Here is a 15,669-nt window from a genome sequence, read left to right as displayed (position 1 = left end):
TATGAAACAGCAAGTTTTCTTTTAGTTTATGCTCTATGTAAAACCCACACCATTCATAATTTGGAGAAGCAGGGGAGATTCTTTGTAAATCTCATCTACTTAACTAATAATGAAAAAAAGCTGAGAGAGACTTTGTCCTCCTGCTGCCAGCATTTTGAATCACTGAGAAAGGGTTCCGGACCTGACCCCGAGAGCTGCGTTTTGGCATTAACAGTGACTTCATTAGGACCACTTGTGTGCGAAGGGATGCCCGTGAAAAACAATTTGCACGACTAAGTCAGCAGAACAACTGCTTTTCCAGACACGCTGGCTTCCTCCGCGATCCAGACCGGCGGAGCGGGGAGCGGAGGGGCTCAGCAGCGCGCGGGGTGCGGGAGGCGGCGTGCGGGGTGCCCGGAGCCCCGCAGGCGGCGGCGCGGCCCGAGCGGAGCCCGGGGCCGGCCCGTGCGGGGTCCGGCGGCTGCTCGGGGGCGCGGCCCGCGGGGCTCGGCGGCTGCGGAGGGCGGCGCTGGCGGCGGGGCCGGGCCGGGCCGGGCCGGGGGGCAGCGGGCGCCTTGTCCGCCCGGCGCCCCCGGGGCTGCGCGGAGCGGGGCCGGCCCCGCCGCCCGTGCCTGGCTGGAAGTGAAACGCGCCAACGCGCCCCGGCTGCTCCTTTTTCTTTTTTCTTCTTCTTCTTTTTTTTTTTTTTTTTTCCCTTTTCCTTTTTGAGCCTCCAAAAGGCTCACTCGCCCCTTTCATCTGCCGCCGCGGCCCAATGGGAAGGCGGAGGCTGCCTGCAAGTGGTCTAATCTCAATGAGGTGTCAATCATGTTCCCCGGTGGGTGAAGTAAGGTCTTTTGTAACCGCCTCTGTCTTTGGGAAAGAGAGGAGAGAGGAGGAAGGCTGGAGCGGAGAGGGGGACGCCGGACCGTGCTGCAGGAGAGGAGCTGAGATTTGAGCTCGCTCGTGTGTTAGCAGGGAGAAGCGGAGCACATGGATTTCTAAACACGCTGGGATTTTATATATCTACAAAAAATAACAACAAGCGAACCTGACCCTCCTGAAAACAGTCAAATGAATCGTAATTGCAGATCAATGCAGAGAGATGGGGAAACTTCATTCGAAACATGGTTAGTTCCTTTCACTTGCTACTTCCTTAGCCCCTTCCCTTTATTCGGATTTTACTCGGTTTGTTGCTGTGATTTTATTCTGGTGTCTAACGATCTTCCTTTATTATTTCCCTCACACACTTTCCTCCGGATCTGCCTAGCTGCCGTTTGTAAACCCAGAGAAAGTCCAGAAGGTAGGGATGGCTCCTCACTGTTAGTAACTTTGAACGCCTTCCCCCGGTCCGGCCGGCTGCCCCCGGCCCCCTGCCCTCTCCCCTCAACTTTCCGCCGCGCTTTGCTCTGTGCGCGGCCGCCCCGCTCCCAGCCCCGCTGCCAGCCCCAGCCCCGGTGCCAGTCCCGGCTCCAGCCCCAGCCCCAGCCCGGGATGGCCGCGGGGGTCGGGCGGGCTCTGCGGGCGGCTCAGCGGCGGCATTGTCTCCTCTTTTCTAGGTGATAGTTTTGCGGTGAACGCCTCTCTGGCTCGCAGAGGGCTGGAGGACTGGATGGTGAAGCAGAAATACTCCGGGGGCAGCAGCAGCGGCGGCAGCAGCTCGGGACTCCAGCACGGCTGCCAGCACCGCGCCGTGTGCAGGCTCTCCAGCGCCAGGGTATGTCAGCTTCCTCGCTGCCCCCCCGCCCCTTCCCTTTGAAATACTGAAAGGCAAAAGCTCTTTCTACATCCCTCTTTCCCTCCCAAGGGGCGGTTGTGCAAAGGAAGGTTTTCTTTGCCCTAATGTTGCTCCGAGGCGCTGCCCCGTGGGTGGTTTCCTTCAGTCCTTTGATGAAGTTGGAAGCTGCAGAGCAAACTTGGTGAGGGTACAAAAGCCAGAGGAGTAAGGGAACCTGACTGCTGGTGTCTGGGCAGCAAGATTAGAACAAAATCTTTCACAAACAGGAACAAACAATATTTGGGGAAAGCCCAGCACCCAGCTAGTGTGCGATAGCTTGTGAACCCTGATTAGTGCACAACTTTGCCTGTGACATTTTGGCAGTCAAGGAGAAGTCCCCGAAGAGTTACTGTTATTTATTTGCTCTTTGCTAATAACGTGAGGCTGACTTTCCCCACCAGAGTTACTGTGCCAGTTGCTTGTCCTGGCTGTTTCACTGGTCACTTTCCAGCCCTTCTCTTCCCTTCAGTCCTCCCTGTAAAGCTGGGCTGGAGGAAACATTTCAGTTGCCGTTTTCTTTTATTTATTTTTAATGTTGTCTCTTTAAACAAAGAGGCATGATGGGAGGCAAACAGACTTAACATTACTTAGATATGGTCCTCATAGTGTTTCAGGGTGTGATCCAGAGCTTATTGATGTTTACTGAAAGACTTCCATTGACTTTGGATCAAGCCCTGAAAGTTTCATCACTGGAAAGGTAACCTGAGAGATGGGGAGATTGGAATCTGTGCTTCCCAGCAAGCAGTGTGGCTTTGAAAGCACAAGCAGAGCCAGGGCCACCAAACCTCCTGCAGGCTCTTTGCTTTGTCAGCTACCAGTTGTATTGTCAGAAGCCTGGACTTCTTGTGTCTCAGGAAAAATTCACTTGCAAGTCAAGAATGCTTCATTTTAGGTGGGATGTGAAAGTGAGTAGAAGATGTGTAGTATGGGAAAAGCTAATGATGACATTTCATATTCCACCAGTATTGTATTTTGAGGAACATAAATTGTGTGAGTGTCACTAGAAGTAAAGACAAAGGGGTAAGATATTGATTTGTTGTAACTGATGAATATAATCACCTTCAACTTGCAGGTATGATTGGTTGAAGTGATATTTATTGTGCTTTACTAGGAAACAATATGTTCAAAGAAAGAAGTTCTCATTAACAAGAGTATGTACTATGATACAGAGGCAAAGAGTAAGAGCACCTGTTTTTAATTATTTTCTAATTATCCCAGTTTTTGTAAGTCACGTTTTTTACGTATGTTCTACCTTTCACATGTATGTTTTCTAGAAAAGAAGCCCAACTCATCAAACTAAACAAAGATTTAATATAAAGAGTTAAAGCTGAAAACTTTGACTTTAGTTTGTGAAATGTATTTTCTTCCACAAGGGTGATTTGCTTTCAGAAAAGAAGAAAATATATTTTGTCAGAGGTCCTTTCTCTTCACAACCCTCTTCAGTTGGTGAGGTCTGCTCAGCTGGAATGGCAGTAGAACAGTATTTCCCCTCTTACTCAAGAGGAAGTCCTCCTCTTGATGGCTCAGCAATTAGCAAGCCATTAACTAAATATTAGTCTACAGTTTTAGTACATTATAAAACTGTAAATAGGTTTAAGTGTGTTAAAAAGCACTGTTCCCATGAGGCCTTTTACTGTCATCCTTATTGAGATGTTTCTGAATGTTCAAAAATATTTGCCATTTATTGCCTAATGTGTAGGTAGTATCTGTGTGTATAGCCTGCTTGTTGATTTAGTTTAATTGTCATCCTGTCACAGGCACACTGAGACAGCTACATTTAAGTTCCTTTAAAATACGAACTTTTGGAATATGGAAGGATGCATTTCTAATCCTACATTGGAACCAGATGTGCCATATGTACAGTCATTTTGACAAGGATTACGGAGTCACAGCTATTGACTCCATAACTGAGACTGCATGGCTGCTTCTCTTCTGAGATCTCTTTGATCTCTTGTATAATTATACCAAGATACAAAGGGAATTGTAGCTGAACCTCTTGGTTCTTTGGTCTCCTCAGGATGTACAAATAGTAGTTTCTTCTGCTAATGGTTAGTCACGGAGTCGTGTGGGACAGTGGTGTAGTCCCCAATAGTGTACTAGTGTTGCACTTTAATATACCTTACTGCACTTGAATCTTCTCCTTACTGCTTCAAAATTCATCCTAAAATGTTCAATAAGCTTACAAGGCTCTGTGGAATGGTACGGTTTTATTGTGTCACAGCTGAAGCTGTGACTTCTCAGCAAAACATAGTTTTTCCCCCCAAAATAGATCCCAAGTTACTGTGTTTGTGACTTATGGCAGAAAGAGCTAGATCAGACACTGATGAAAATACCTGCATTCACAGAAACATACATAGTAGGAATTCTTAACCAGAGCTTTGTTGATGATGGTTTTGTTAGAATGTAGGGCCTGAATTTGGTGAAATTCAGTTTACTTTCAAAGAGCTGTTGATGGGAGAGGAGAGCACCTAGCCTGAAGAACTCCCAAGACTGAAAATTAAAAATTTGAATAATTTTAATCAAAACTTGGATGTGATAGTACAGTTTGACTTATTTTACTGTCTGCAAGCCAAAAGTCCTGTCTTGGTTGTAGTTGGAAGTCTGTTTCTCTCAAGAACAGACAGTGAATTGTTCTGCTAAAGTTAGTCATCCAGGGGAGATGACACTGAAGTTCAGGCAATTCATGCAGTATTTTACAAGAGGAATGAGTGACTAATACAGGAAAGCAGTAAAGTTTCATTTGTAGTCCTCTCTAGAGTGATTGAATTTACAATTGTTGTGGAGGGGAGGTCTTTACATCACTTCACTCAAGGGAGAGTTCCATTATACGACACCTTTCCTTCTGAGAGTCTCGGAGAAGACTTCCCTCAGCTGATGTGTTGTCCCTGTCGTGTCCTGTCCATCTGTGTCTCCCCTCCAGTTCACCGATAGAACAGTGATTAGCGTCCGGCTGTTGCCAGAAGTGCTGTGGGAGGGCTCTGCTGGTGGATGGTGGGGTGAAGGCGTGGGCAGGGAGGTGCTGTGGTGGGCGCTGAGCTGGGTGGGAGCTCCGGGCTCATTAAAGCATTGCCACCCGCCCGGTAGGGGCTGCTCTGCCCCAAGGGTTTTCATGACTCTGCTGGCCTGCAGCTTCCACATCGTGGGGGATTAAAGGGAAAAGGAATTCTGTTGCATCCATGAAAAGTATGAGGTCCAGAGTCATCTTCTGGTTTCAAAGCTAATTGAAACCACTGAGGCTGTAAATCTGCTAGCAACTGAATACACTTGTTTTGCTGCTTTATGAATGAGTTAACTTGTATCCAGAAAGGTTTTTCTGATACTGTGGATTATCCTGTATAATTCTTACGCTTAAATTTATTCAGTGTGTTTACTTTTACAAACTATTTTTGGAAATCAACATTGTTTGCAAATATTCATGTATTTATTTATTTAACTGAGAAATGGTTCTATGCTAGAGGGGGGAATATTAAATATGACATTTGCTTAGTTCCATTTACTTTTATCTTCAAAGCCATAAGAAATTTTACTAGGTTCTTGTGCGTCTCATTGACATCTGTGCTTGGGAATGGAAAAAATATCCTATTTTTAATTAGATTTCAAACCAACTCTCAGTGAACCACATTGTAGGTAATCATTTTAGGTAAAATAGAAATGACTTTAGCTTACCACTTCCACTGGGCTTGTTGGTACTAGTGATCCCCATGTTCAACCCTAATTGATATTAATTAGAGTTGAGGATCTGGTTTGGGACTGACACAGTATGAAATTCTGAGGCGCATCAGTCCTTCAGAGGTGGGGCTTGTTCTCCATTTGTTCTGTGCCTGTAACTGCCAGTGACATTAATGGGCATTCCTTGCATGGCTGAGAGGAGACAACACCAGTGTCAACTTCACTGCTTCTCTAGTGTGATCAATCTTAAATTAAAAAAGAAGCCCTTCCCAGTCCCCCACTGTTAAATTGTGTGTGTGTGTGTGTGCATATTAAAAATACATCACCTTACAGAAGACACAGCTCTAGGTCATTCAACCAAAATGAAAATAATAAACAGAAATGAGATTTTTTTTTGGTGTTATGTAAATAGTATGGCTTAAAGGCTGTTGAAATGCAGGATTTAATTGTAGCACTACTTTGGGGTCATTTAGTAGGTAAAGTGACATTTGAAAGTCTGCCTTCTTACTGGTATGGTGACAAGAGCAATGAAGGTTTCCTTGGATGTTATCTTGAGTGGTTGCTTGAAGTGATTTTTTTTAACTGAAATGTTTTCAAGTCCATTAATGTCAGTACTATAGAAATAATTATTTTTGTTGACTCTGAAGATTAAAATAAACAACAGGCCCAGCAGTTCTTGATATTAGTATGACTAAAAAGTATTTTAGTACACAAAAATATTGTCTATGGCATTTAAAATAAAATTACCAAACTTTGTATTGAGGGAGAGAAAAGCAGAATCTTATTTAGTGTTGAAATTTGGTGCCAACAAACCAAGATAATTTAATTAGTGGCGTACATAGTATATCTTGACAGCTCTGGTTTGGGAAAATTATAATATGAATATTAACAATCAAAGAGTCTCTGCAAGTATTAGTGCCATGGTGATGAGATTAGTGAATTGGCCAATACTGTAGCAGAAAGCTGGATTCCAGGGGAATTATCCTTGAATGATACCAGTTGGTGCAATTAAAAGCCACAATTCAGTTGCCATATGGAAAGTGTTAGGCATCCTTACATGGTTTCAAAGCTATGTGCCAGAGGTTAAATTGACATATGAAGAAAAGCATAAATTAAATATTTTGTGTTATGAAATTAAAAGTTGACTTTGCCTGAGCCATATGGAGGAGGTAGATGGAAGACTGTCTGTATTTCATCAGGGCTTGTTTTATAGGTGTTTCAGATTTAATGTGGTGCACTTTTAATTTGGCATGTTGATTGGAAAGCCGAATGGCCCATGAAGTTTCTGCAAACAATCTCATTAAAGGAACTCTTTTTTTGATCTCTAACAACCCTCTTTCTCCCACCCCCCCCCAAAGTGGAATTACTTAGGTTGGTGTTTGTAAGAAGAAAACATATTCTCTGTAGTAGCTGGGTCAAGTCCTCATCTGTGTCTCTTGAGCTCCTGATAGTCCCTGTTGGCTTAGTGAAACTTTAATTCTTCTGAATGAGAAGGCCTTGGTTGTGGAGTGTATTCTCTTCTGTAATCTGGGATGAAAAGTAACAACAGTTCGTTATATTCTTTAGTATCTTAAATGTAAATAATGCAGTCCAGACTTCACGCTAAAACTTTAGTTATAACAAAAAAGAGATGTTTAGAGCACATGATAGTTGACATAGGGGAATGTTCTTTACAGCAGCATTCACTAACAGAAGGGTTTTCTGTAGGTTTTGGGATCTGTAATAAGACCCAGGAGCAGCTCAGTAAGTAGCTATTTGTATGCACCCTTCAGAAGAAGATCTCAGTTGACTTTTATGGTTTCTTTTGAGTTGAGTTATGAACAGAGGAAAGAGAAGTCTCTTGAGTACTGAAACTTTGTAGGAGTTAGTTTTTCCAAAGTTGGGGAAATAATTGTTCGGCGATGATATTTAAATCAGAATGGAACATTGCTCCCAGTGCTGCAGATGTTGGCCTTTATAGAAATCCTTGCAGACGGATTTTGCTTCGTGAATGTCAGCATCAAACCTTGGTTGGAAAGCAAATGGTAGATGTTCAGACATATGAAATACTTGAAGTTGTTTTTTGTTTTTGTTTTTTTAATGGAACTAATTTTTCTTCATATCCCAGTTACTTTGAATACTTGAGAGTTATCTATAAATATCACATAGTTTAAAATCTTTTCATGGAAAATGAGGTAAAGTTTTAGTTAAAAAAATTAATGTGAAGGAAGGGTCAAATATACTCTCTCTGTGAATTTATTTAGTCGTATCTGCCAACATTGGCAGCAAAACTAAGCCTGTATTTACTCCTACAGAGTAACTACAGCTATGGGAGACTGAGTTGGACTGTACTGCGTTCAGGAATTATTAACAAAGTTCCAAATGCAAAATCTTCATTGTGTCTGATTTTTGAGCCAGCAAAGCGTGTTTGTATTGCAATATCTCATGACATTTCTCATTGCAGTGGTGGAAAGCCAGTGGTGTTAGCTGTGGTGAAAGGGCTGTGCTGGCTTTTAGTGTAAGCTAAGAGAAAGGGGAAATGGTTTGTGTACCTTCAATCACTGCTCCCCTGGTCTCTCTGCAAGGGGATCTGTTGTACAGGGCATTCACTTTCTGCAGGCTTCTGGATTTATTGTCATCAGAGCAATATGGCATGTTTTTTGTTGCCTTGTAACTTACTGTCCACTGTTTAATAAGGTGATCCATTGGCTTGCCGTGGGACTTGGCTTTCCAACAGGCTTTTGTCTGTAAGCAAGTGTTCAGCTGGATTCCCAAATCTCTTTGTTTTGTGATGTGTCTCACATCACCTGATAGGTGCCCATCATACCTCAGGAGTACTTGTGGTTTAGCCATACAGAATTTAATTGTTTAAGGAGTGCTGCAGTGTCTTTTGGGCTGGTCCTGTAGCACTTTCAGAAAAGGTGGCTGAGAGGGGGCCTCATCACTCTCTATCAGTATCTGGAGGGAGGGTGTCAAGAGGCTGGAGCCAGGTAGTGCTTGGTAGTGCTAAGTAATAGGAGAAGAAACAACTGGAAGAAACTGATGCACAGAAATTTCCACCTGAACATGAGGAAGAGCTTCTTGTGCAGTGACCAAACCCTGGATCAGCCTGTCCAGGAGGCTGTGGAGTCTCCCTTCACTGGAGAGATTCAAGAACCTTCTGGACACAATCCTGTGGCCTGTGCCCAGGGATGGCCCTGCTGGAGCAGATGACCCAGATGATGTGGTCCTTTCCAGCCTGAACCACTCTGCAATTCTGTGGTTTGGCCTGTTGTAGAGCAATAAATGATCCTATTGTTTTGGTCTGTAAAACTTTTGCTGGTATAAATCTTTTTGCTCCTCTGATGACCTGACAGTGGCCACAGGAGACTGAAATGCTATCAGTGCCTGAGAAGCTCCTCAATGGCCAAGAAGAGACCTGTAAAAATACACCTAAAGGGTCCCAGCAGATACCAACCCCTCAGCAGGGGGAGCAGCAGACCCTGTGGTTCCTTGGTTCAAACCAAGGTCCCTGCCAAACATACATAGAAGGTAGTTGTTCCTTAAGCCTAGGGCTATTGTTAATTAAGTGAACAAGACTTATCAGGCAAGCAGTTTTTCTGCTTTTTGTCAATGTTCCAATAATTTGGTAATTTTGTCCAATAACCCTCCTCAGTCTGAGAATTCAGTGGACTCTGAAACTCATTGAGTTGGCTGATGGGGTGTGGGTGTCTCGATTACACCTTGAAAGGGGACATCTACCACACTTGCTTTCAGTTTGAGTGGGTTTGGATTTAAATGCAGGCTCAGTGGCTCTTGTTTCTTTGTGTCATTTGCAATGAGAATGGCTTGAGAATGTGAGATCCTCCCTTAAATGTTCAGTTATGTTTTGAGCAAAAATTTGCAGCATAGGACATTTCAGGTGTCTGGAATTTTTAGCCATGTATCCTTGGACTTCTGACTAACAAATGCAGGCAGTGTATGTTGCTTTAGCTCAGAGGTGGATTGGCATGTGGTCAGAACAGTCTGTGTACTGTCCACCCAGAGAAATACTTTGTATTTTGCGATTAGGGTGGAATTTAATGCATTTGGGGGCATTACTGTGGCAGCTTTAAAGGGATTAAGTATATTGAGGTTCCTATTAAAGTATAACATTGTGATTCAAGATCTGTGAAAGAAAATCATGCATGGGTGTTTGATCTTGGGGTGCAGCCACACATGCTGTGAGGCATAAAATAAGGGGATAGGCTCAGTAGGGAAGTGACAGAACAAAGTACCGTCTTGCAGGAGAAATGGGATTTGGGAGCAGCCTCGGATCTTTTGATCCACACTCTGATGCGGATGATGAGTGGTACGGAGGTGACAGATTTGTCTTGGGGGAGGAAGGAGAACGGTGGGTAGTGTGTCACATTGCCCTCGGAGATAGTTTGCTGTCTGATTCCCCAAAGGTTTGATAGTGGTAGGTAAGGACTAAGCTGCTTCTTGTCCTATCTTAAAAATCTTTCATACTTCCAGGACAGTTAGTTTCAAGAGAGTTGGGTAAAGAGGGTAGTAGCTGTAAGGCTGAGCCTTGTGCCTTGTGTGAATAGGAAGAACAAATGCCTGTTTGGGGGAGTGGGGATTTTCTCAGAGCAGAGTCCCAGCCCTGAGCTCACAGAATAACAAGCAGTCTCTGTATTGCGTAAGATGCTGCGGTTAAGCCTGTATCAGTGTTGTTGTAATAAACTGCTCTTTTTGAAACAATAAATAATAATTTTGCCTGTGAACTCTCCAAGTCTCTCTCTGTTCGTGTAGTGTACGTGTGTATACACTACGGACACTCATTCCCCTGTAAAGAGAGAACATCACAGTCCAGCAAACAGAATATCTGTCATTCCAGCTGAGCAAAGGTCTAAGGCAATAACCCAAAATATCCTGGAAGAAATTCTAAAAAGCATTGAAGAAATCAATCGTCTGATCCTAGAGGAAGGTCTTTGATGTACTCCTGGTAAGTTTATACTGGGAGCCTGCCTATTTATGGTCAGCCATAGACTTTCTATATGAAAAGTGGATCAAATAATTTCATAAGCTCCTGCTGTAAAAAAAGATGGTTGATAATTTTCTAAAGCGTACACACTGTTTAAATGTAGATTGTGGCTTTTAGCAGAAGGCCAGGTGGGGAGGAAGGGCTTTTCAAAACAAGTACCTACAGGAAAATAAATAATACTTTGATATTTTTTCCCATGGAAAAACTGTGCCTCATTTAGCCATCCTGAATATTTAATTTTATTTTGAGGATAAACTTCATAGGTTATCTCAGTTAAAGCCACTTTTATTTATGCAAAGCTTATGTGCAAGGTCTTGTTCCTGATGTGGATTTATATGTAAAAGGAGTTTTTTCAAATCCCATAAATAAATTACATTTAAATGTATATTTTTAACTAACTAGGTGCAGTCAGGTAAGACTGTTTCTATAATTTTTAAAAATCCTGCATTATTTCTGTGATGCTTTATGCAAAAGTCCTGCTGTAATAGAGGGGAAGCTTCTCATTGGTTTTAGTGGTTTTGTATTGGGTTCTCTGCCTCATCAGTGGAAGACGAGGGAAGGTTCACGAGACTAATATTCTTTTATTCTGGCAGCTACATTGCTGGTGTAATGGCAGTGTATTTTCCCCTGCAGATGCAGTTTATCTGATCATTTTATGACAGGTTCACAAAAGTTTTTCCCAGCTGTACTGCCACTTAAATTCCCATTTGTAATTAGCAATGTAATTTTCCAGATAGGTTTAAAAAGCATGTTTTGAAAGAGGCTATTCCCACAGCACTGCTTAATACCCATTAAAATGCCACATTTTTATTGTATGAAGGTGTTTTTTTATCTAATTAGGTTGGTTTGTTAAAGTATTGAACCACATCTCATTTTTTTTTTCTTCTACTCTAAGGGTGTTTTCAATCATTTATTTATGACTAATAGGAAGCACACAAAATCTTTAACTCTGGACTAATGCACAGCATAAAGAAGTAAATGAGATCTCTTCCTATGAAAGCTATTGTACAGGGCTTTACTTTGAAAGACAGTTGCTCTCAGACTGCAATGTGGTGATGTGTAACAAAAAAGAAAGAAAAAAAACCCATAGCATTTGGAAAGGAAGTATTGTATTCACTGATGCTATATAGACTTCACTGGAATTTGGTCATCAGCCTTACCATGGCACTCTTTTCCAGATGAGTGTTTGGTTTCTTTTTTTTTTTTTTAATGCCATATAGGAAAAAAAAAAAAGTTGTGAGAACTCTGTACTGAAATTCAAAAGTAAGGCACATTGAAGTAGCTCTGTGTCCTTGGGCATTTGCCGCTATCCAGGAGGGACCAGCTAGACTGCAGCATGCAGGTGTTTGTGCTTATTCATTAAACATACACGTGTTCAAATACAGAACAAACCTCTGCTAAAACAATCGGCCCTGAATCTGTGGCCACCTCTGATTTTCCCCATTTTGGAAAGACAGAAAGCAAAGGCACTGCAGTGGGAAGACCCCTAGATTTGTCAGTGATTGAATAACAGACAATGGGTAATGTCCTGTGGGAGAAGCAGAAGGGCCGTGAGGTCCCTTATTAGTGCTGCCAGGGTAATCTGACCCTCCTCATGTGTTTCTGATGGCAGCACTGGCAGTCCTGCCTCCTCAAAAATGAGGGGAATTTCACCACCACTGGGGAAAGTAGGAAAGCTTGTCAAACACAGAAGAGCAGAATGGTTAGATGAGAAAAATGCTAATGATGTGCCTTTAGGGGTATGTTTTAAGGAAGGAAAGAGTCCTGGCCTGGTGTGCAGTCTGAGTGTCTCCTGATAGCAGCAGGAACCCTGTCCAAAGGCAGGGTGAGGCTTGCTCCTTCCACTGTCTCAATGGACATGGGCTCTAGTCAAGCTCATCTGCTACTGCACATCAATTCCAGTATCCAGCAGAGTGAGGATTGGGCAGCCACTGCTGCCTTCAGTTAGACACTCTTCTGAGAGGCACTCCAGCCTGAGAGTGCCAGATCAGGGGGTGGATGTGCTTTAAATTGGGCTGGCACAGCTCACTGCTGCTAGGGGGCGGGGTGCTAGTAGCTGATGGCAGAGCTGGGCAGAGGGAGCTGCCTTTGCTAGAAAAGTCTTCTGATGTTCACTCTTATCTGTGTGTAGGTGGGAGAGGAAAAACCCCTTGTGTTACCTGGACTTAGCCTTCCACAGCCGAGCATCTTCCTTCTCCTGCCAAGGGTGATGAGCAGTGTTCTGTGTCATGCCTGGTGCATTCCTGACTGTGTTGTGCCTTGTGCAGCTCTGCAGGGTGATGCCTTCCCTCTGTGTCAGCACTGCTGTGGCCAGGGACAGTGGCCTTTCTTCTGCTGACCAAGGTCTGCTTGTGGCTGGGTTTCCCCAGACTTCGCTTGCTGGAGCTGCCTGCCTGTGCTGTACAGAGAGGGAAAGGTGCATGCTTTGCCACGCAGTTTGTGACTGTGCTGTTGATAGGAGGGATTTTGGAGCGAGTGATCCTGGTGGAGTAGAAGGGGTTACGTTGTTGAAGTTGCCCAGGCGCCAATCCGCTGGCACACCGCAGGTGATCGCGAGTGAATGTTGTTTAAAGCGCCTGTCCCACGGCTTCACAAATGTGCTCTGACCAGAGGATGTTTTTCTAACTTCAAAGGGCTTCTCAGGCTGGCTCGGTGCCTCACAGACTGAGTCCACAATTCCTCTCTGCTCATGATGTGTTCTAACCATGTGTGATTTTTTTGGTATGTGATGTTTTCTTAAAGAGGCATTGACCTGTGTTCAAGTGAAACTTGCTCTTAAGCTTGTAAACACAAACTTGTCATGTGGGCAGTTTTCATCTTAACTTGATGTGTGTATTTTTATTTTTTTTTTCAAGAGCAAGAATAGATATCAAAAGGAGGGATAATTTATAGGGAAGGAAAAAAAAACCAAGAAATAAACTTGCAGCAGCCTTTTGAGTTGCACCATCCAGAGTCTTTTCCTTGAAGATCAAAGCGTGTGTCCTTTGCTGGCCATAAGGAGAAGAGCGTGTTCCCACCTGGGCACTGTGAGTGTTACAGTGGCTGCTTTGTCTGAAATGTGCCTCTGCACAAGGAGAGTGCAAGGGGGAAAGCAAGGCATACAGGGGTAGAAAGCAGAAAGAACTTAGGACACTTGTGAATGACCTGATTTTTTTTCTTTTCTTCTCTCCTTCTTTAACAATGTTATATTAAATTAAACTTTTAGGAACATGTTTGTATGTTTTTAAATATTTAAGGTTTCTTTTCCTTCTGTAGTACTTTGTAGTGGAGTTTTTTGAGGGGGACCACATTTGTTTTTTAGCAGTGAGAATTAGAAATGGCTGAGATTTTGTAGGCCAAATCCTTTTGCTATTGAAGTTCAGTAACTCTCTGTTAATTCTGCTGAGAGCGGGATTAGGCCCTGAAATATCTTCTGAGGTACACTCTGCTACATTTGCTGTGGTTGTGGATCTGGGAAGGTTTAGTGCTCACCTAAGTTGCACTGGTGGACACTATTTTTTGCAATTTTTTTTGCATTTAGTAAGTCTAGAAGAAGTAGGCTAGTTTGAGGTTTCAAAGTAATAATTCTTAGTTTACCATTACTGCTATTATTGATGTGTTTGAGTTATTTATAAAACCCCAAAACCAACAAAAAACACAGCAGCAAAACAAACTCTTTCTTCAAAGAAACCAATACCTTGTAAGCCAGACCATAATGCTTTCTGTTTGGCAAGGGATTAGGACGTATCATCTGCTGTGGGAGTAAAACATCACACTGTGAATGGCATGCCGTGAACAATATATCTCAGCTGTGCAATGAAGGTTTGCTCCTCTTGAGTAACAGGACTGCACACTAGCACTTAATAATTAATCCAGCTTTCAGATGCAGCTTGATCCCAAAGTCTTCATCCAGATGAAATCCTGGAGAAGTTAGTGATGTGTGGGACCTGAGCCCTGGCAGCAAATAACCTGTGCTGCCCTGCCATCCCATGGCTATCAACAGGAACCATCCCACCACGTTTATTTTGGCTGGTTTTAAAGCAGGTGGCCAGAATGAGTTCCTAGTTTCAAAGTCACAGCTGCTGCTTTGAAATTGTGTAAGAAGGGCTTTGGTTTCTTAACACAAAATAACTGAGCTGCTGTTTAGTATTAGAGCATCATTATTCTGGGAAATGCACTCTTCATTTTAAAAATATCTTCCCTATGGAAGTTGAAAGCTTATACCTCATGATTCTAAGGTCAAAGAGCTGAAATGGTTCCTTGTTTGACTGATGATTGTAAATACTTAAGAATTGCTCAGTGACTTGAAATGAGTGAAGGTAATATTAAAATTGATAGCAGTATTAGAAACACAGAATTCACTCCAGGGATCTCTTCTTTGTTGGCATTAAGTAAATTAGGGGAGGACTGTTTTGTGCAACTATAATTTAAGATTTTTCTCCTTTAACTGGATGTCTTTGTGAGAGTCATCCTCAAAATATTATATGTTCATCATTAAATCAATTAAAAGAGCAAATGGACTTTATACCATCTCAGTAATGATGCAGTGATTAAGTAGAAGGAAATGTTCCATTACAAATCCCCATTTTGTCTCCTTGTAAAATTTTATTTTAAAATGAACCATCTTGGGTGACTTTTTCAGTAGCGTCAGCAACAGTGTCAGCAGAATGGTGAATTTGTGTCGCTGGAAGTATAAAGAGAATTCATGAAGGAGTTTGTGTTAAGCATAGTTTTGTTTTTTATAAAAAAAGGATTCTATTCACTGTGGGTTTTTTTTCTTCTTTTGTATTCCTTGCCACCTTATGATATTATAATGTTTTTTGCCTACTTTCAAAATTTCAAGATATATATTTATAAAAAATATATGTCATGTAAGCCTTTTTCTAGTGTAGGAGAAAGTACATTTTATGCAAGGTACACAGCATGGGGCTTTCTGGGCCTTCAATCTCATTTGATCCTGTCTCACAAGCAATGCATCAAACAGGAAAGAGCAAAATGCAATCCCCTCAGACTGGGTGAAAATGTTCTCCTAACAAAGAAGATGAGAGAGGGCTGGTGAGAGGAAAGGCTTGACCTCTCCTCTGAAGGGAGGCCTGAAAGAAGCAAGTGGACAGAGGAGGGAGTGCATCTTCAACTTATGTAAACAGGCTTGGTAATGGATGGAAAGGCAAAATCAGGATATTGAGGACACAGTTGAAGAAATGAGTTCAATTTGCATGCATATAACATGCAAACAACATGCAAATATAACAAAATCATTGACTTGGTTGTTAAGGGGAGG

General features: G+C 42.7%; 1 protein-coding gene across 1 annotated transcript in view; it reads left to right on the top strand.

The window, feature by feature from the left end:
• The first annotated feature begins 774 nt into the window (after nt 1-774).
• NKD1 (NKD inhibitor of WNT signaling pathway 1) overlaps nt 775-15,669 on the top strand; it is a 110,325-nt gene continuing 95,430 nt past the window's right edge. Inside the window, exons 1-3 of the mRNA XM_054269319.1 lie at nt 775-1,109; nt 1,250-1,282; nt 1,539-1,696. Of these exons, the coding sequence (XP_054125294.1) occupies nt 1,085-1,109; nt 1,250-1,282; nt 1,539-1,696 (216 nt within the window). The 5' untranslated portion in view covers nt 775-1,084. The remainder of the gene's footprint in view (nt 1,110-1,249; nt 1,283-1,538; nt 1,697-15,669) is intronic.

This window comes from Melozone crissalis, unplaced genomic scaffold (assembly GCF_028551555.1).
Source record: "Melozone crissalis strain CALT ecotype California unplaced genomic scaffold, PUWL_Pcris_2 ptg000007l_1, whole genome shotgun sequence".
NCBI lineage: Eukaryota > Metazoa > Chordata > Aves > Passeriformes > Passerellidae > Melozone > Melozone crissalis.
Note: the sequence above shows the minus strand (reverse complement) of the source record. Positions and strands in the feature narration are given on the sequence as shown.